Below are 22,306 nucleotides of genomic sequence, written 5' to 3' on the forward strand. Positions count from 1 at the left end.
TTTCCAAAAGCAGATGTGCTCTTCTGTTATCCTAGAAACAGATCAAAGTGTGCTTTGTGGGAAGACCTGAGGTTCAAGGCAGTGATACCAAATGGGTCTTAATATGCAGCCAGACAAACAGCAGGACTGGAAATTTAAACAAAAGCTTGAATATTTTAGAGAAAAGAATCAGATGATCAGGGCGGGAGCGGGGTGCGGTTAGAAGGGATAGAGAGTTGTTTGGGGAGAGTAGGTACCAAGGAAATGAAGTAAAATTATACGTTGCTTCCATAGTAAAATCAAGATCCATAATAAAGAACAGTTCTTTCAAGTCAGACTGGTAAATGTCACTTAAAATTGCTCACACTAGCTCAATTACAACATGCCCACAGGCAGCTTTCTAGACCACAAAAGAAGATCATATCAAACATCTCGAGGTTAGCTTTTTGTACACATAGTAACTACAGAAATCAATCTTTTATCAGTTTATCACATCACAACAGCTACTGTTAAATAATCTACAAGGTAGAAAAGCAATTTCCAATTGTTCCCTGGGGTCTTCTAAGCAATGTCTTGTGTCTTGTAATATGCTATAAAATAAATTGTATTCCTGTGAGTCATATCAGTCATATTCTGCAGCCTGAAATTACCCTCATTGAAGAAAAAAGGGAAATGTATTCTGTTATAGAAAGCACGGAGGATCAAATTAGAAAGCACAAGAGGCTGAAAAACTCAATGAATCTCTCACTGGACTCTAAAAAGCCACTCCCTAATCAATAATGCATGAAGGGTTGAGACTTGGCATGGAGATACTTGACTGGAGGCTGAAGGGAAGATGAATAGTCTGCCTTCTGTCTTTACCCCTATTTTACCCCAGGCCCTTGCTCTATGATTCCCTGAAATAGGGTAGTTGACTGATGTCCCTTGACCTATGAAAAAATATATGCTCCAGCTGTATAGGAAATGCTGGGCTCAGGTGTGTGATAAAATCTGGCTCCTATTCTTTGCTCAGTCTGAAACTGGGACATCCCACAAGAGGCCAAGAGTAGTAATGGTGGGTTAAAGGCTCCCTTGCTTTATTCCCCATCTACTCACATTTTCTGGACTCACCAAGCATATTCATTTCTCTGTGGCTTTGTTCATACTATTCTCAATATCTAGAACACTTTCTCTTCCTTATCCCTTCAGGAGTAAGGACAAACTGAAATACTTCAGTGTTTGAAAGCTAAGGACAGAGTTTGAAGGAGTTCAACCATGTAAAGTATTACTAAAGATCAAAGGGGAACTCCAGGGAGCTCACTGGTGACCTTCTGGGAACGAATTTATCAATGTAATTAATCAGCACTGAATTCCAAGGCAAATGTTTTTGGCAAATGAATAGCGTAAAACATGAAATCTATTTATGCTACTTAAAATTTTCTAGACATTCTGGAAAGAGTATCATGGTACAAAATTTTAGTGACTTGTCAATGCCTCAAGCACCTGTTTTTTGCATTATCTATAAAGATGTACCAATTAAGGAGTGCCCTATCTATACAGATGTCCTTGAATTCTGAGAAACAACTTTCTAATGAGATACACTTTGCTGAGAGCAGATTGACCTATTCCCACATTTTTGTTGCATCTAAATACTATATACATCTTTCAGTTTTCAGTGTGTTCATTATATAGTCACCAATGAAGTGGGTTACAAAAAAGAAAACATAAGCCTTTCAAATTAGTATCCGGATAATGGTTAAAAGGAAACAGGCCAGCTGGAATTAGAATGAGACACCACGGAACTAAATTTGAGACCTGGAAGAACTCAGTAGACAGGGACAGTTTTCAATTCCCCCTTAAAACTCTAAGACCAAACTACAACTTTATATTTTAAGGTATCAGGACAAGATGAATTCTCCGTAGGACAAAATTACTTTTTGGGTGATCCATTTAAACTCACTGATCCACACAAATACTAGACATTGGTCTAGAATGACGCCAAAATATTATTAATTTCAGCAAAGGGAAACTGTGGCTAGATTAAGTTAAAACCCCCATCAACTACCTGGCCAGTATTCCTCAAGACTGTCAAGGTCATGGGAAACAGGGAAAGACTGAGAAATGGTCACAGACCAGAGGAGAGAGGGGAGACAGGATTCAAATAAATGCACTGTGGTATCCTGGATTGGACACTGGAACAGAAAGGGTACACTAATGGAAAATCTGGTGAAGTCTGAATAAAGTCTGGAGTTCAGTTAATAGTAATGTGTAAATGTCAGTTCCTTAGTTTTGACAAATATACCATGGAAATATAAGATATTAACAGTGGGGGAAACCAGGTGAGGGGTAATATGGGAACTCTCTGTACTATGTTTGCAACTTTTCTTTAAATCTAAAATTATTTTAAAATAAAAAGTCTATTAAAAAGTCACAACAAAACTACCATCAGAGAGCAAGGAAATTTGTTTGAATTAATATCCTAAAATTAAAAGGGTTATATGTAATAATCATCAAACCTCTTCCTCCTCTTAAAATGTCCCTGCTCCTTTATTAATATTCTTCTATAAACTACATTCATGGTTCCTGCAACCCAGGTTTTAAATCCAACGCACCCGATTGCTCCCTTCATGTGCACAGCAGCTTTGTAGTGTCAATTACCTATCAGCCTGCATCCTCAATACTTTGGTGACTAACTTCCCAAAGGCCCTGCAAGGTTATTCCAATGTAGATATATATCCTTAAAAAATAAAAGACATACATATGCAATTTTGAAAAAGCAGCACCGTGACTTACAAGTGATGGCATTTGACCATTTTGGAGCATAAACTGCATCTGCTGGGCAAACATGGCTGCAGCAGTCTTTTGTTGAATCAGATTGTTCCGTCCATTAATTTCCAGCTGCGTTTTTAAATGCGGAGGAGGGTGAAGGTACTTGCAGTTCTCTCTAGCACACCGACCCTGAAAATGAAGGATTAGATGAATTTACATTAATATTTCTAAAAATCTGGTGTGGCTAAGAAAATAAGAAAAGTTTATTAATCTCTTAGCATATGTGATGTACTTATGTATATGTCATAAGTACTTTACTTGAATGAATGCATTCAGTCTTCATACAAGGCCGCTAAGACTGATACTCTCATAATCTTCATCTTCCAGGTGAGGAAACTGAGACTGAGAGAAGCTTGCACAGCTAACATGTGACAAAACCAGAACTAAAACCCAGTTAGTCTAGTCTGATTCCAGAACTTATTCTCTTAGCCACTTTGCTCTGCTCTACTTTGATACGCATCAACTTACGTTTAAAATATAAAACATTAGGAATAGTGTATCATCATAACATTACAGATTTATATAAAAATTTCCCAACGTGAGACATCATGCATGTTAAATATGATTTAGGGTGTGGATCTACATATACAATCAGGAAAATGGAGGGAAAATGTTACATATATACACATAAATGTATCTTAAAACTTTTAGATCCATTATTCTGGACAATTTTGGCTCTCAAGTTTTTTCCTGAATCCATACAATGTGAGAAACATCCTGAAATCCACTGATATTTTGTTAATCAAAGAATAAATCTCTACCTTGGGGCTATGCTGTTCTGTAGATTCCGGAGGCACTGGCCCTGGATCACTTGGATAATTGAGACCAAAGTGTACTTGGGAGTGTCCGGTATTCGAATGTTTTATGGATGGTTTAAGCACTTCCAGACAGGATCATATGTCAGTCCTGTGGAACCAAACGTGCGTTTGGTATTACCTAAATGCTGATATGGCTGATAATTATGGTGTTGACTATGTGGTAGCAAAGGATGTCACTGAACAGGTATTTATCACATTCTCAAATGTGACCTGTTGTGTTTGTTTAACTCTTGAGCACTGGGCAAAGCAGCTAATGATTCTCTCATTTGGATTACTAGGTCTGCCATAATCCTTTTAAGATAAGCACAACTGCAAGCCATTCTTTTTCCCACAGTTGCTAAGATCCTTCATAGTGCGTGAGCTTACTGGAGGGAGGGGTGGGAAAAAAAGGCAACTTTTTTTTGAACCCAAGAGCGCAAGTTGCTAGGCCACCCGAATTCCCAGGAGAAAGTCAGTTAGTTCATCAAGTGTTTTCAACACATGCTACGAATTTTCCCTATTTATGATGCCTTAACGGATTATGTAATCACTTCTCCATATTTAGTTATCTTGTTATCCAAGCATTCCTATAATTTCACTGAGCATCAAGGTGTGTCCTTCAAAATTTTAGAGAGTTACCTATAAAGCAAAACCAGATGCACTGCAACTGCTCTTTTAAATATCAGATCAGTGGGACGAGGTGGCTCTTTTATTTTATCTCCCCTGGCAGGAAGCTGAGTATAACTTAAAACATAGCTTGAGAAGTCAAGGAAGCCACTATTGTTTTCCATCAGGCTTGTCCTGTTGTTTCTCAGTTTGATCAGATTTTTAATCAAATTATTTATAAAATCAAATAATACCCTAGTTTCAATGTGTTTTTATATTTCTCTGGAAATCCTGGAAAAGGAAGAATTTCTTGGTAGTAAGAGTTGAGGGTGGTATGAACCCAGTCTTCCTGAACTCATTAAGTAGCCTAGGAAACAGCTACATAATTTTAGTACATATAAGGACTATAAGGAAATCCTTATATGTGCTAAAAATTGCGGTAATGGAGGGTTCCCCCCAGTAATGTCCCCCCTAAGAGAAAACATAAGCTTCTTTTTTTTGTTTGTTTTTTGCGTTACGCGGGCCTCTCACTGTTGTGGCCTCTCCCGTTGTGGAGCACAGGCTCCGGACGCACAGGCTCAGCGGCCATGGCTCACGGGCCCAGCCGCTCCGCGGCACGTGGGATCTTCCCGGACCGGGGCACGAACCCGTGTCCCCTGCATCGGCAGGCGGACTCTCAACCACTGTGCCACCAGGGAAGCCCCATAAGCTTCTTTTTACACCTACTACAACCTGCATCAAAGCAAAGATAGTCACAAGGATTTTAGTTCCCAGATTCTCCACCCTCTACCCAGTATAACTGGGATTATCTGGTTCAGAATTAACAGCTCAGGGGAAGTAGTGACACTTGGTGGCTTCCAGGGCCAAGCATGGTAGTTTATACTTCCGGCGTTTCTCTTTTCCTCCCACACCCTAACATTAAAGATTTCCCCAAGGTACAGTCCTAAATCCTCTGCTCTCCTCCTTAATCTCTTTCCCCTGGAGAAATGAAGTGCTGGTAAAATTTCATCTCTCACTGCAATTGCTCAGATCTTAAATCTCTATCTCTACCTCTGACCCCTCTTCTGAATTTCAGGTCTTTTTTATCACTACCTGCAGCTGCATTTGGAAATCCTGCCCCCTAACCAGGTCTAAGCAAGTTAGTCCTGACCTTCCTTCTCCTTAGACTATCTTTCCTCTTGCTGCCTACTAGCATTTAGGGCCATTGCTCCAATTCCCAGGCTTTGGGACAGTTGCATAGCAGCCCTGAAAAAAGAAACCAGGCACCTGCTGAGCAGGATTGCCTTAGGATCACAAACCCACCTTGATAGCTTTCCCAGACAAGTGGCAAACACAACCATAAACATTTAAACAGAACACAATTTGTAACCCACTCCCTGCGCCCCCAAAATTAGATGAGGACTCTCTCTTACATTCAGGAATTCCAAACAATAGATCAGTTAAAAAAAAAAAAGGAAAAGGAATACCTTAGGATTTTTGCCATTTGTTACAGTTTAGAATTTTAACGTCATTTACACTGAATGTCATCAGAGAGGAGAGGAGAATGGAAGGGAGTGAGAGAACATGGTGTATTTGGCACATTTCCTGCCAATCTACAGATAAAGAATTGCTACCTGCCTTTGTGCTGTTATGTTACTGTCCTTTATATATAATAACTTTTCTTAAGCTTTTTCTTGGGAAACTAATGACATTTTTACAAATCAAAAATGGTACACAGAAATAGAAAAAAAATTACACTTTAAAAATTACATCAAGTTAGGTTATAAAACTAAAGTATGGAATATGAGGCAGCATAAGATTTTAAAAAACTTATTCATCTTAGTTATGAGATTTTACTTGATTTATAAAGCATTCTCTTTTGAATGACAGAATCCATCATTTAATTCTATAACAATGCAAATGCACAGAAACACTACCTTACCAGAGACTGCTTCTTATGTTAAAGAAAGCTTATAAAGAAAAAAAAGCAACCTGCATTTTCTCTCCAAACAATAGATGAGAACAAATAATTTAACATCAACATTATCTGTGGAACACAATATTTCAAAAGAAAGCCAAGCCCCTCAAGTTTTTTCAAAACGACTTTAGGACTCAGGATAATATATTTATATGCGCAACACTTGGTGATAACAAATCTCCCCTGTATTAATTCTTCAAGGTGCCCAAACTTAATTACAGGCCAAAATACTTTCATTGGAGCTGAGGAGAGGGTGGCAAACTTTGCTCTTGACGTTTGCTAACATTTGCTTTTAGTCCTTGGAGGGGATTAAGGCTTTGGTAAGCAAGTATGAATGGGATGGGGTGGAGGCTGAGGAGGGATCTGCCCAGCACAGTATGTAATCACTTATTGTTTTTGTCCTTTGGAAAACCAGAGACTATGGAGTAGAAAGGTTCCAATGTTTTCCTGAGGCCAGCTAAGCACTCTTGAATGGGCCACCTATCCCTATCACATCAGGTCTATAACAGCCCAGAAACCATCTTGCGCTGAAAAAAATCACCCATTGTGTTTCCCAAGCCAAGTCAATGTTGTCCAAGCCCTCCTTCTAGACCCACAGGTTCAGAGTTGCCATGTGCTCAGTGCAAAGTAGGACACCATGTCATAAACGACTCTAAATGTCGTACCTGTGAAAATTGCCATCCACTGGTAGAGCTGGCTCTATCCTAAAAATAGCAGCTAAGGCTGGTCAAGATGTGTAAACCTCTCTCCCTCCCCTCCACAGACACACAAAATTAAAGCATTGAAGAGATTAGAGTGCAAGCTCATTTAGGCTTGCCTCAATTTCACTCCTTTTCCATTTCCTTTGGCCTCATTGGGTTTTTCACTGTGATACGGAGTCAAGAAAATAGCAAGGTGATTCAATGGGAAAGTGATTCTCTGCTGAAATAAGCACTAGTATATCTATGAAGCTTCCCGCTCCCCTTTCCCATCTACTGTCTTTGAAAAAGCACCCGAAAAGCAGCAGGGGAATAAATGACCAATGAAGTTTCAGAAATACATCAAAAAGTTGATGACAGACAAAGGAAAAAGTTGCAGAGCATTCATAAAACCTCCCAAATTCAATCTATTTCCTTTTTCCTACCTTCAGGCTTTTCACAAATGAGCACAAAGAGTACTTGAGTGAAAGAGAAAAGTAGCATTGTAGAGATTCAAATCCCACCCAAGTCTTGGGAGTTATGAGAGTGAGAGTCTGTCAGAGACAAGACTTCCCGGGCACTCGGTGGTAGAAAACCCCTGTGAAGTGTACTTTTTTATGTTCATGAGAGAAAGCTCTACCATCCATCAGAATAAGAAAAGGACCCCAGGAAGCTGAAAATTACCCTTTGTCAATCACCAGTATATTAACAGGAACAGCTGTTTGCAGAATGACTTGCTTCTTCAAATACATTAGGAATTATGGGGGGAAAAAGCTCTCAAATACAGTGGTAACTGGATTACTTTTTCAAAGACATCTCACTGCTCTGCTAGACTATCAAGAGTTAACAGTTAAATGTTAAATAAAGGCAATGAAGAGATGATTTGATTTCTATGAAAAAAATTATTTCATTTTAATGATCATGTGTTAAATGAAAAATCCTCTTGATTATACTGCCCCACTGAAACGTACTTACATATGCATAGACATGGCTTCTCAGAGGAAGTAACAGTAATTTTAGAATTACAAATGATACGTAGTAGGTTGCTTGGTTCCTACAACCATCACGGACCTATTAAGGGCTAGGAACAATCTGAAATGGCTAAAAGTGAGGCAACATGAACATAAACTGAGTATTAGCTAGATATCAGTATAGTAAAGGCAAACTTCCCACTTTCTTCCTCTTAGAGTTCTGTCTTTATAAAAATGGATATCCTCCAGTATTGTACCATCTATGAATATTGACATATACACACAAAAAGCATCCTTAAAATCTTGCATACAACTTTTAATTTAAATTTGGGATGCAGACAAAAAATCCTTTTAAAAAAGTCTTTATTAAACCATTTCCTGAGTTTATTGAAGGCAAAATGAATGAGCCAGCCAAGCACTCCCCCACTGCAGTCAGCACTGCATCTCTGTTGCACTCTGCCTTCCTTTTTTTACATTTTATTGAAGTATAGTTGATATACACTGTCATGTTAATTTCTGTTGTACAGCAAAGTGACTCAGTTATACATATGTATACATTCTTTTTCATACTCTTTTCCATTACGGTTTACCACAGGATATTGAATATAGCGTCCTGTGCTGTACAGCAGGACCTCGTCGTTTATCCATCCTACATATAGTTTGCATCTGCTAATCCCAAACTCATGAACTCTGCTTTCTTGACATCCCATATACACATATACAGGGCAATGACTTCGGTGCAAACCAGACACCAAGTCTGAATAGGTAAGAAGCTGGAAGGAGGGCAGAAGAATTTTCTCGCCTATCTGCCTCAAGAAATCTTGCAAGTGGTGACCTCCAGAAGATGAAGGGAGGAGTAGGCTCAACAATCACACCATTGTTCTCTGCAGCAGCCCGCTAAGATAACCTGATTACCAGAATCGGAACATTTAGGGCTGAACCGGATTTTAAGGAACATCTGTGCACTTTTATCTTACAGAGAAAGTGAAGGCCAAATTGATGAGATGGCTTGTCCTAATTAACAAGCAGCTCAGTAAGGACAGAAGCCAAGTTTGCAGACTCTCACTACCCAATACGGATTTTCACTTCAAATGACTCTTTCTCTGTAAAGATCTTCCTGAACCCCTCTCCCCACCCCACCCCCACTTCCCTCTCCCTCTCCCTCGTTTGTGTCTCCAGCTGCATCTTGTACTCCCTTTTATCATAGCACTTATCACTGTGTACATTGATACATTGTTTGCATGCCTATCTCCCCATTCCACCTTGAGTTTGTCTAAAGGCAGGACTATATCTTACTCATCTTTGAACCTCCAGGTCTGTTTCTGTGCCTGGTGAATAGTGACCACTCCATAAAAGTTTGCTGAATGAATGAATAAACTTTGTGAGAATAATTTTATAGGGCATCACACTAAGTCGGCCTTAGAGGCCTAATTGCTTCTCTCGCCATTTCCTTTCCTAAGTTCTTTCTTCTTCCTCCAAGAAGAGAACAAGAGGCAACATATGACTGAGGCTGTTCCTGGTTTTCTGTTGCAAATGGACCGTTATTCTATTCAGGTCCAGAAAATAGCTACTTCGTAACAATTTTTTTTCTATGAATATATACTCTGGGGTGTGTGTGATCATCATGGCTGAAAAATCCTGGTAATTCAGTATAACTGAATCAAAAATGTTAGGAACCCATGAGGCACAGACACAAACCCTGGTCTAATTCCCAGGGGTCTGTGGTCACAAGAACCCCCAGGATATAGCGGCCCACAGAGCAGAATAAAGGAACCTGCAGCAGATTCACATTTAATCAGCACCTGGGCCTGCCCAAGGGGAGCACTGCATTTCTAGGGTCAGCTTAGAATAAACTGCCTTCTTCAACTGCTCCATCCCCACCCTGCATTTCTCTAACCAGCTGCAAGTCAAATTCCCTGAAGCCCCTGAGACAAAGGTGGCTTCAGGATAATCACATGGAGTGGAGCCTTCTTGTGCATCTCTATCGCATATGCTGACTTCTTACAAGAAAAATGTTCCCGCTGTGCTTTAAGACCCATGTTCAGCTGCATTCACATTAAACATTTATTTTCAAATAATCATTAGCTTGAAAATTTTTTGAAGAACAAATAACACCAAAAATCATAGTTGCGGCCATAGTGAAACCAAGCCTGCCTCCCCAATACCCCAGATCTGCTTCCTGCCCACCCCCCCATGTTTCCCCTCTGGTCTAATCAAATACCTTCAACTGCTTGAGAAAAATATTAACTGGATATCTGTTCAATAATATGCTCCTCAGGAATGTATGATCTCTGTTTACAAAACAGCCAACCAGAATCAAATTAAAACCCAAAGACAACTGAAGCACACTGGTGCCGAGTTACCGAAAGTCAGAAGGCGTTTCCAATGCTAAGGATTCACGGACGCTGTCTTTAAAGTAGCTGATGGCTGCCAGTGTAAAATGTCATTAAAATACAGAAAAAAAGGAAAGAAAAAAGAATGACATTGAATGTTACTCCAAGAAAACAAATACACAAAATCATGCAACTTCAAGAAGCTACTTACTACATAGGCTTTGTTACAAAACAACATAAAGGGGTCTCTCCCTTGGCCCTTAGGCAGTCAAATCTCTGGCTCCCAGGGTTCTCGCGGCTTCCTTCTCCGGACACCCCATCCAGTCACTAACCACAGCGATTTGGAACCAGGACAAAAAGGATGCCGGCTGCTTGCACCCTTTCTTCCCAGCTAGGGCTTCTGCCTGGGATCCTATCTAGGGTTGCCAGATTTATCAAATGAAAACACAGGACTCCCAATCAAATTTGAATTTCAAATGAACAAGGACTAATTTTTTAGGATAAGTATGCCCCATACAAAATATTATACGGCAACCCTCTCCCTATCTATTCTCCACCCTTGTGAGTGGAGCTAAATAAAGTCAAATCCTCAAAAACCCATTTTCATCCCGTTACCTTAAGGTCATAAGCAGCCCCCTCTATGGAATCAGCCCAGGCTCTACTAGGCCTTCAGTTGCCCGGAGCAAAGCAGAAGGCACTCTCAGCCCCAGCTTACCTGACCAGCTGCAAGGAATTTAAGGAAGTTGACTGTTGGAGAAAGCAATTTTTTATCCCCTGGCTCCTCCCACCAAAAGCTTCGCACGTCTCCCTACCCAGTCAGCCAGTCCACTTTCCCAACCACCGTGGCGCAACTGTATATTCAAATGACTTTGATGCCTGCCTGCCGGAGCTCCTCCTTTAAACTGGGATGGGGGAGGGTGTGGTGAGTGACCACCATGCCGGAACTCCTGACTCTAAATTCATATACATTTTTGAACATATGAATTATTACAGGAAGATGAGGCTTTTATGTTTTTAAGGTTTTTGTTAGTGGGGGGAGGGAGAGGAGGACAGGTTAACCTTAATTTCTTCAGTCCTGTCGGTGGTATACTTAAATTCAAGCAAAAGTCATCCATTAAAGCCCAGGAAAACATCTGCTTAAGTATTATGTTTCCACATGCACACATAAGATCGATGCAGATACATATTCAAAACCTGCAAAAAATGGCATGAATAGCCATTATTTGCATAGATGTCTTTTTCAGTCAACCCTTGATTACTCATATTAAAAGAGAGGGAGAGGTAGAGGGGCATGGTTAATTCTAATGAACAAAATAATATACTCAGCACAAATGGCAATCCATAACAGCCCCACATGACAGAACAGGTATATCACAAAAGTGGCAATGGGGAACATTCAGGAATCAGTTATTAGACACAATCCTGAATTTATTTTTTATTAAGATTGCAGTCTCCTTTGTTGGAATTATCAAAGAGTCAGAATTAGTAAGGTCAGAGAGAATGAAATTGTACTTCACTGGGGAAGCTTCTATGTTATAGACAACATGTCATGGAAACATTAAAGCTGGAAAGGCTCTTAGAGATCCTTCAGTCTGTGTACCACAGACCACTATTCCCAAGAGAGGAGCCTCAGAAACTGAGCTTCCTGGTGAAATACTTGTAAGGAATGGTACCCTCTATTCCCCTCTTGGAGATTAACAGTCCACCGGAGCATACTAAAGGTTCCCTCTCACATGTCCTAGAGTAAAGAAACCTGCTGACTTCTGTTAACTGAAACACAGTTCAATCGCAGAAACCATGCCTCTTTTTTTTTTCCATAAAATACCTTTTAACATATTTCGTTAGAGAATCGTTATGAAAATACTGATTTAATTCAACTCTGCACAGCTAACAAGATGTAGATTTTTCCTATGATGGCTACAAAGAAAGATCCCACAGTCAGCTTCCCAGCGCTCCTTGCCAAAGTTGTGAGTTCTGCCAGAGCTTTCCAAATGGCTGCCGGGCCTTGCTTCTTTTGTTTGAATGCTTCAGTCAGGTAACTTCTGAAATCACAACTTCAAGCCTTCTCTGTCTAACTGGCTTTCCTACACTGTGACTTCTATCCCTTGAAACCATGCCAGTTACCTTAGGTTTTCCATGACTTAAGGGTCTCAAGTGAGTTTTAACGGCACTAAAACTTGGGAAGTAGGAATGTATTTGGCAATCCCTCCAATTCCTAAGGGTCTTAGTTGTGCACTAAACTTAAACCTTGCGGTTTCCACCTGGCAAAGTTAAATTTCCTGTCTCCAAGCAAAAAGAAAATTTCAAAGAAGAATTAAATGTAGACAAATATCTTGCAAACTTAAGGGGAGTAAAAGGTGAGAAAGGCACTGATTATTGTTCAGATGTAAACAATTTATCTTTGCAACGCTCAGTATGCTGCTAAGAATAAATTAAATAATTACATCTCTAGAGCCAGCCATGTACCCCTCCACCCAGAGGTTATATAAAGGGCAGATACAGTTATTGATTTACCTCTGCATTTTTGAAATTAGAGGCACAGAGATAAAAATCAGTCCTTTTTTTTTTTTTTTGCTAGACATAAGTTTTCTTTCAGATAAAGAAATTTAAAAGCATGATACCAAATGGTTGTTTACAGGGTCTTGCTAAATTCATAAGTAGAAATCATGTTTCAAACGCCGGAGCCAAATGTATCCACTTTAAAATACGCATTTTTCTCACAATCCTACCCAACTACCAAACTAATACCAAATATGCAATTTCCAAGCAGAAAGGTTTACTTGGTGACATGGACTGCATTAAAATGCTTTGAGGCATGGACTAGCTCTACATTTCGTTAATGATAAATATATTTTTATCACCAAAAGCCTTACTGAAACCTTTATGCTAACTTGTTATTAAAACTGTAGGCATTTTAGAGTATCAGACAAATCTCCGAAGAAAACTCCAAACTCCAAATGCACTGTGTATTTAAATAAAGTGGGTTTTTTTTTTAGCCAAGTGATTCTTTATTAGCCCAAGTTGCTGTTTGTTTCTGTTCTGACATAAAAGCAAGCAATTTATTGATATAAATTTTTTCTCTTTTAAAAATAAAGATCTATTCTGCCTGGCCTGATTATTTACCAAATATATTAAGTTTCATCCAAAATGTATTTCAGAGATGTGAACAGAACTGACAATGCTCTAGATGAAACTACCGAGACTACTTTTTTAAAGAATATGTTTAAAAATGATCCTCTCTCAGTCTTAGTAAATATAGCAACCTTGTTAAACTCACCTGCTTTCAGTGAGCAGTTAATATTTGATGATGATGAAACTGTTCCTGGTATTTAAAGAACTAAACAAGGCCATCCACAAACAATGTAACTAGAAATGGGGTTGTTTAAAGAAGATAGAATGATAAATGGAAGTTTTACATTTTAAAATAAATCAATCCCTCAACCATAAATGTCTCATATCTTTACAGAGAAGAAGTTGAAATATGACCCCTGCCAAAGAATGCCTATCTCCAAATCTAAAACAAAGTAAAGCAAAGGACAGCGAAAGTTAATTAGTTTTAAAAATCTATTAATTGTTCTCCGCAAGTCAGTTTAAGCAGCTAGAAGAGTTAGTGGGTGAACAGTGCACTTGTAAGGATGCAGTGTTTCTTAAAACCATAAACCCTCTATATTAAGCACAACAAGGTTTCTAAGGTCTAGTCACTGCCTTTTAATTAGTGGAATCCTTATTTTGGTGAGGGGAAAAATAGGAAAAATAAAACAAATCCCTAGCTTCATTGTGCCTTCCCTGAAAATCAGAATAAAATTAGAAAACTTCAGAAAACATGTCTTTCTGGAAAAAAAAAGAGCCCAGTTTATATGTCTCTTATACAAGGTAAATCAAATTCTATTCTAGAAAAATATTTGATCAAGTGATAGAGAAATAAACTAGGCCATATAAAACATCGGTGTGCCAATATTTCACAGTTCTTTTTCTACTAAAGGTAACTGGAGCATTTAACCGTTTTTGTTTTGTTTCATGTTTTACAGACTCTAGTATATAAGGTCAAATGACCCTTCAGATGTGAACTAATTCTGACCATTTATGAGTGGGCTACAGAATAACTGTATCTACAGGTTTAGCTCATGTAACTTGGCATGAGATGACTGTTGACACACATTTAGAGACCACGTTGAGGCCCCTGTAAAATTATATTTTCCATTAATATCATGAAAGTAGTCATAATGACACAACTCATTTGAGGGAATTATTGAACGCTGTGGTCAGGTTTGCATTTTTTTTTTCACATCATGACCACCTGAATAATAATAACAACTGACTTTATCGTAGGTATATTTACCATGTGCCAGACACTGTTCAAAGTGCTTTACGTGCATTACCTCATATAGTCTTCACAATATAACCCTAGGAAGTCAGTGTTTTACTGAAGAACTGAGGCACAGAGATGTGAAGAAACACGCTCAAGGTAACAGAACAAATGTCGCAGAGCTGTGATTTGAACCCAGGTGGACTGAGTCTGCAGCTCACATTCCTAACCAGTACACTAATGCCTCACAAAACCATGGTGTGCTAAACTGAGGAATGAGCTCGTTCAAATATTTCTAATGGTTGGGTCACTATTTTCCTTCTAAGATTATAATAAAGATTGCATACCAACTGGCCGTTAGGTATGTCTAGAAACTATTTAATAGATAAATGTATGCCAAGTGGGATGTTTTGTTAAGCACCTGGGGATCATAGGTGACTTGAAAACGAATAAGACAAGATACCTGAGTGTCCGATGTTTTTTACACCACATCCACCTGAATAACTTTACTGTGTATTTACCATGTGCTGGGCACTGTTCAAAGTGCTTTAAACGGATTATGAAGTCTTTCATCCTAACCAAAGCAGAACAATTAGTACATATATCTCATCTCTTAGCACAGCTTTTTAGCAAATGTCTACATGATAGAATTTTGCCAGTTGGTCTGGGAGAAGCAGTGTCCTGGAATCAGGAGTCGGGTTATAAGAGCTTAAGCACAAATGACCATGGCCTGACAAAAGTAACAGTCCTGCAAAACCCCATGGACATAGAGAACAGATGGAAGTGGGGCTCAATGAAAGGGTTGGTTGTGTGCCTTTTTGTGACTATTATTATTACCACTCTAAAAGAAGAATCTTAAAAAAAAAAACACCACGGCAGTGCCATTTAGAAGCAGGTTTACTCAGACCATAAATGTCTGGGTGCTGTAGGTTCAACACTATGACAAAGCAGAGAAAATCCCAAACGATGACAAAAGATCAACCTTATCACAAAGAAGTACAAAGTGTTCTTCTGAAGCATTTCATTCCACAAAGAACAGACAAATAAGGATTCACACACACCACGCATACCATCTCACAAAAGACTACGCCACCAAAAGCTCAGTTTTAGTGGGGATTTGACTTAAATGACTAGAGAATGTATAAAAATATATAAACTTCTACATGGGTGCATGTATAAAACACATGCACCCCATGTGCAACATGGGCTGATGATTTGTGGGCCTGGGAACTAGGATTTGACTTTTTCAGTGCTTCAGCTCTGCCTGTGAGCAAGTTATGTTTATTTATTTTCTTTTCTATATTGTCAATTTATTTTTGGTTAAGTAAACATTATTCACAAAATAAGACTAAAGACTTCAAATGCAAATCAACATGTAAATGCATCAGGTAAACATATAAACATGATGTAAACACATCAATTCTATTCACTCTAACTTAGCATTTAGGTTTTTCCACAGCTTTTAAAAGACAAAATATTCTAGGTATTTGCTGATGATGTAGTAGGGAACCTAGATCTTATATAAGTGACTAGACAATTGAACGTGTAGAATCCAAAAGGGTACTTATACTTTTAAAGACAATTTGATGGGGAAAATAATAATGATAAACAAATCCAAAGTTGAAATGAATCAGCTGTTTGGAATCAGGTTGCAGGCAGTTCATACTCTGACTTCTAACACATTTATTCTGAGACAAAGCAGGAACAAATCTAAATTTTTAATATGAATGCAGTATTTTACTAAATACGAATGCAGCATTTTATTAGGAAGAGGGCTAAACTGGGATTTAAGTGTCCTGGATTCTAATTACCTTTAGATCATGGCTAAATTATTTTCCAATTCTGTTAATCAGTTTTTCTAGGAATAATTCCCGCCCCTACATACTTCATAAGTACTTTGAAAGAATAAAGGGAACAAGTGAAATTTAGTATGCTTTGGAAGTAAAATCAGTAAAAAAAAAATATTTATTTTCTTTATTAGTTAGTTAGAACTAAAATTGTTGCTGTGAATTAAGTATAAAAAATTCAATAGATTACAAATTATGTTTTACCATTTTACCTCCCCACAGAAGATAATGCACTATTATATGAGGAATCCTTGATTTTGTGAGTAATATAAATTATCATGTGTTTAGAGAGGGAATTTATATACAATGTTAGAAAACCAAGGACACTTCTCTTCTTAGAACCAGATATTGTTACAGTTGCTGCTCCCACAACTCAGTAGTAATGGTAGGTGAAAGAGCAGAGGATAAAGAAGCAGATCCAAGCTTTAATCTTATCCTTGCAAATAACTGAAAAGAGAAAGGAATTATTGCTCCCTTTACAATTGGCAATAAGCCAGTGCCTACTTAGAAGACCAGTTTACCTAGTCAAGAGGCACTTCTCTACCATCACAAGCTTCTTACTTTAAGATCTCACATAATGAAAATTCACTTTAGAATCATAATGAATAAAACATTCAAAGTAATCTCTATCATATGAAAAACTTGGGAGCGTCACATTTTTTGGTTGGTACTTTTTATATTTTAATTTTGCCAAAACTGCTGTTATATTTTATTTATAACACATATTAAAAGGATATAAAGAAATCAAGCAAGTCATTTTTTTCCTGGTAAGTTAGGAGGATAAAGCAAAACAAGCTTTAGGCTATAAGAGAAGATGTTAATGGTGCTTAAAATACTAACAAGTAATTAATTATAGCAAAGGGATTTTGAATATTATTTATATAAGTTGGTAAAATAATAATGAATCTCATTATAAAACTGTTTCTAACTATTTGAACAGATTTTCTTATTTTTCATCTCAACAGGCCCAACTGCTTAGAAGCCAAGATTGACTCATATAAATGTGAAACACGTTGGAACATATATACTTATACATTGAATATTCTTATTGTACTGAAAATTATATTGAATATGTATTTCTATTGTAAAGAACTAATAATAAATATATATTATATACAAATATATATTATATATGTTATATACATATATAAGCCCTTTTTGTCCCCACACTTGCTGCATATAAAACTTTGAAAGTCCACTTGTGGCAGCTAGTAACACCTACAATAGACCTTTTGGGGTATAAAAAAAGTCACTAATCCTTCCAAAGGGTTACAAGAGACAAGTGATTAAAATAATCTTTTTCTTCTTGGTTTCACACATTTACACACCAATGTTATTCTTGTCCAGCTACCTGTGATGAGATGTTCAATGGGAGGTTTCTATGTGCTCCACAAAAATAGGGTTTCTGTGGTAAAAGAATTTTGAGAAATGTTGAGTGTAACAGAAGTAAACTGCTCTTTCGTGCAGTACGTCTCAGAGCCTTATCTCAGCTAATAAGCACTGTGGTGCTCCCTAGGGAGAGAAATATAATAAGTTTCCCAAAGATATATGTCTTCCAGAACAGATGTCATTTTCTTTCCACCAGATCTGAGTATAAACAATAAGCCAGAGTGCTGAGAATTCTGAAACTGAGAAACATTATCTTTAGTTGATACTCTCTTGGACTGTTAGGGTTTTCTCTAAACCAGTGGTCCTCAAACTTGAGTGTTCATCAGAATCACCAGGAGGGCTTTGTAAAACACAGACTGTCAGATTCACCTTCAAAGTTTCTGATTCAGCAGTTCTGGGTAGGGCCCGAGAATCTGCATTTCTAACAAGTACCCAGGTGAAGGTGGTGCTGCTAGTCAGCCAACAACACTTTCCCAACACTGTGGGAATGGCTGTCTTATGGAACAATAGATTTAGCTATTTACTAAGCATTTTCTTATGTCGCTGATAATCAGTTTCTAAAAGGTCATATAGACGGGGTTTTGATATCTTAATTCCACATCTCTGACCTCAGTAATGATGTTAGCAGTCGTATAAAAGAAGGCCAGTCCAGGTCACACAAAAAAAGGATTGGACCTCTCAAGATTCTATTCTACTACTCCTAGAAAACACATTCATTTTCTGTTTACAAAATAGTGCTATTAGTTATAAAGGTAAGTATATAAGAGCTCTGTATTACATGTTGCCTATGTTTGCTCTACAAATCTCCCCAGAGTGTTTTTCAAAATGTTTGCTACATACCCAAATTTAAGCAGATAAAGGATTTTCTAGTAAACTCTCCTCGGCTCTCTAATAAATTAATACCTTTACTCACTGCAGAAACCACACTCATTTGAAAGTACTACCTCTTCTCCTCACCCCCAAAAAAGATATCTGGAAAAAAGACAAGCTCAAAGGAGGGAAATACTTTTCACATCAAATAAGCAAACAACCCAATGTTGACCACAGCATTTCAACATGGATAACCAAAAGGTGAAGTATTGATAGACTCCCAAACCTCAAAGCAAGCACCAAATACAAAGTTCATCCGTTGTACCCTGCAGTGATGCAGTAAGGAAACAGGACATCCCATACAACACTTTGTCCTTTTCATTGTGAAGAAAATAAATACCTGGCTAAGGAGTTCCAAGTATTTGTTATCATTTCCTTTCTGATTAAGAATAGTCTCAGCAGTACTCGGTTTACTTCTATCACTGGCAGCCTATTTAAATCTGAAGCCCCCAGTTTGCAATACCATAATGCTTGCAATACATTGGCACGTCTAAATGAAAAACACTCAAATAGCTTAATAAGCTGTAAATAAGAAATTCAGAAATAGAATTAGCCCCTTCCCTTGCCCTCTCACTAGGTATACAACTCCATTCTTCCACAAGGGCTTGGAAACAACTTACAGGAAAGACACACTTCCAAAAACACCATTATCATGGGCCTAAAGAGTAAGAGTGATATAATGGGGAAGGTGGTGATAATTACATCAAAAACTTCAAAAATCTAGATAAGGTTAATTGCTTCAGCTGGGCCCTAAATGTAGCTCTGCGCTTTCTGGCAACCACTGTAAAGAGGAAAATGTATTGAACTGCATTGTTCTTATTGCTTGATAAAGGAAAGTACACTGGTTAATAAGCACCTCTCTGTAAAAGAGACTGCTGGATACTATGGAAGACAATGAATAGGGCAGGGAACCTGCCCACAAGGAGTTTGCCTATCTTATCTCTTCTGCAACTGCAGAGGCCTGAGGACTGTTGCTGAGAGGGGCTCTAGCACTTGACATTATGGGATAGAAATCAAAGGAAAACAGTGGGGTAGAAATCAAAGGTGACTAAACTAGGGGTCTAGAGGTGCTATTGAGGAGGAGGAGAAATTTGATGGGGAGAATGAGACGTCTCTGAGCCATAATTAATCACAGCTCTTCATTTTTGCTTCAAGGAAAGCCAAGGAGTTTATAATGTGTGATAAAAATGGCACAAATAATTCTCTCTCTGGCAGAGTCTCACTTTCTCTATCACCCCCCCCTTCATTAGTATGTTACTTTATTCATTACACTTTCATTCTGGTTTCGCTTCAAATACATTATTATTGGAGCTGAAGTATTTCAGAATGAAAAGCTTTTCTCAGATAGGTGTCTCCGAATTTCTTCTTTTTTTCTCTACAATCTCCGGCATGGAAGTAATGTCATTTTTTTCCTTAAGTGTTTCTCTAGTGAGGAGAATAGGAGATTTGGGGGAGGAATAGTGAAATATGATTAAATACATTTTATCAGCAATATTTCGTAGATGGAATAAATGTCATGTGCCACCGGAGTGAGGCCTTGAGAATTTGGGAAGAGTGAAAGAGGGTCTTGGTTTTGTCTTAGCTGTCAGTTGCCTATTAAAATATGCAAGTCACAATTATGGATATTATTGTAAACTATTAATGACATCAGCTGAATGCTGCTAAATACTTAAAACCATTTTAAGTTTCCTTCTTTGTTGAAACATTTTTCTAAAATGGTCCAGGTACTTTTCTTATTTTTGAAGTAGGGTCAGTTGCCCAAACCTGAATCACATCTCGATTACTAAGGATTGCACCCAAGGCCTCAGGATGTCTGTCCTGAAAAACAGAAATCACTATGCCAAATGGAGATGAAGATGGAGAAGGTATAAGAGATTGAGCTGACTGCACAAATACCAAGGTACAGCTCATAAGCCTAGAAATCCTTTTTTAAATTCCATCTTGAAATTAGTTTCCCATTTCTTATTACTTTCCCATTTCTTTTAAAAAGCAGATTGCTAGCTAAGTTTATCTTAAAAAGTCAATGCACAGGCTCTCTCTCTAAGAATTTTTCTTTGCCTTTCTAAGCTGAAACTCTTCAGACTTTTTAAATATCACTGTACATTCGAAGCAATCATTATTGATTAAACTTTAAATATATATTTTTACTGGATTAGGCAGTCACCTTTTACACAAAACCCTTTTCTGCAGATTATGACCTGGTACTTGACTCAGAATGACCTTATTAGTGCTAATCATGCTTCCAAGAATACCTTTATTTGCAAGCTAGCCACTTGCTGTAAAATTCAATTTCAACTATTTTAAGGCAGAAGATGATGCTTGAATATTACTAGATTATCACACTAATTACTTTAAAATAATATGTAACAGTGGCCATTCAGTAAATTTTTTAAAAATCCACATAGAGGGTAAAAACACTCAAATGCTAAATTTGGAGAGTATCCAAGGCGTTTGGCCAATGAACATTTCTATAATGCCAAGGGACAGAATTAAATTCACAAAAATCAGCAATCTGTAGGCCATGAAATCTAGGTTAAAATGTGGTTGAGTGAGGAAAGTTGGCACATGGGTGTATACAATTTTCATTCATATTTAGGTAAAAACTGAACTGGGAGTAGAAGTACAGATGCAGGTGGAGAGATGACTAGGCACCTTGCAGGGGAGCCCATATTGGTTCTCCCTCTGTCAAAGCGATTCAACAAGCTCATGTTTCATTCAGGGACCACTTTTCAAGCTCCCAATATTTACTATGTGTGCTACGCACAAAAGCTGTGGTGGTGAACAAGACACCGTCTAATGTGAAACCAAAAAAAAGTATGACAAATCTTCATTTCAAATTCAATGAAATTGGATATTAAGGTGAACACAATAGCAGTAGGTGGAAGTAGTATTTCAACCAACCCCCTCTTACTTAACCATGTTGACTTGAGCAGCATCTCAACTCCATCACTGGCTTCTCCTTCCCACGGCCACCCCCTAATTCAAATTCTTATCATTTCATACCTTCAATATGAAGCTCTCTAAGCTTCAATAGCAGCTTTCTAAGAGGTCCCCCTGTGGCCAGTCTCTTTTGCTCTATTCATTCATCTTGCATAGGCTGATGATGCCATTTCTCTACTCAAAATTGTCAGATTCCACAGCACTACAAAATCAAGTTCAAGCTCCTCACTTCCTTTTAAGGCTACTCCTCTACCAACACAGGCTCTATGCTTCAGCCAGGCTGACTTAACACTCGACTCCCCAAATCCACACTACAGTTTTTTCCCCTCTGTCTTTGCTTAGGTTGTCCTTTCTGCCTGGAATGTCCTCCTGTCTCTCCTTCCAAGAATATCTCACACGGTACCTCTCCCATGACTACTTCTTTAACCACCACAGCTGGATATAATCCCAGCCCTCCCTCCTCCCTTGGACTCTTTTAGTGGTTCGTTTGTACCTGGCTTATGGCACATAACACAAGCAGCTTCATACTAAAAGGTCAGGCAGGGACCATATCTTCCATAACTTTGTATTCTGTGCAGTACTCAGCCCTGTGCCTAACAAGTAATAGTTTTCAATAAATGTCTGTTGAATGAATCATTTCCTTGGGGAATTGAATGTATATAGATAGAACTCTTAATGGATTTAACAGGACTTTCAGCATTAAATGACCCCTGACATTTATAAAATCCATGTAGTAAACCACAAGCAATAGTCCTGCAAATTGAGTACTGCTGCTTGCTCTTGTATGAAGAGAAACAGAGGTAGGTAGGATTCTCATGACTTCCTC

At 38.2% G+C, this 22,306-nt stretch overlaps 1 protein-coding gene across 9 annotated transcripts in view; it reads right to left on the minus strand.

Moving 5' to 3' along the window:
- The window catches only part of MBNL3 (muscleblind like splicing regulator 3), a 126,943-nt gene that overhangs the window by 29,416 nt on the left and 75,221 nt on the right, over positions 1 to 22,306 (minus strand). For 5 of the 9 annotated variants that reach the window (XM_079911766.1, XM_079911765.1, XM_079911767.1 and 2 more), the window contains exon 4: positions 2,752 to 2,916. In XM_079911766.1, coding sequence (XP_079767892.1) covers positions 2,752 to 2,916 — 165 coding nt within the window. Of the gene's footprint in view, positions 1 to 2,751; positions 2,917 to 10,158; positions 10,231 to 10,339; positions 10,686 to 10,743; positions 10,969 to 22,306 lie in introns of those variants that run through there. The other 4 variants (XM_079911769.1, XM_079911771.1, XM_079911768.1 and 1 more) reach the window with 4 other exon arrangements.

The sequence above is a fragment of the Stenella coeruleoalba genome, assembly GCF_951394435.1.
Source record: "Stenella coeruleoalba genome assembly, chromosome: X".
Classification (NCBI taxonomy): Eukaryota; Metazoa; Chordata; class Mammalia; order Artiodactyla; family Delphinidae; genus Stenella; species Stenella coeruleoalba.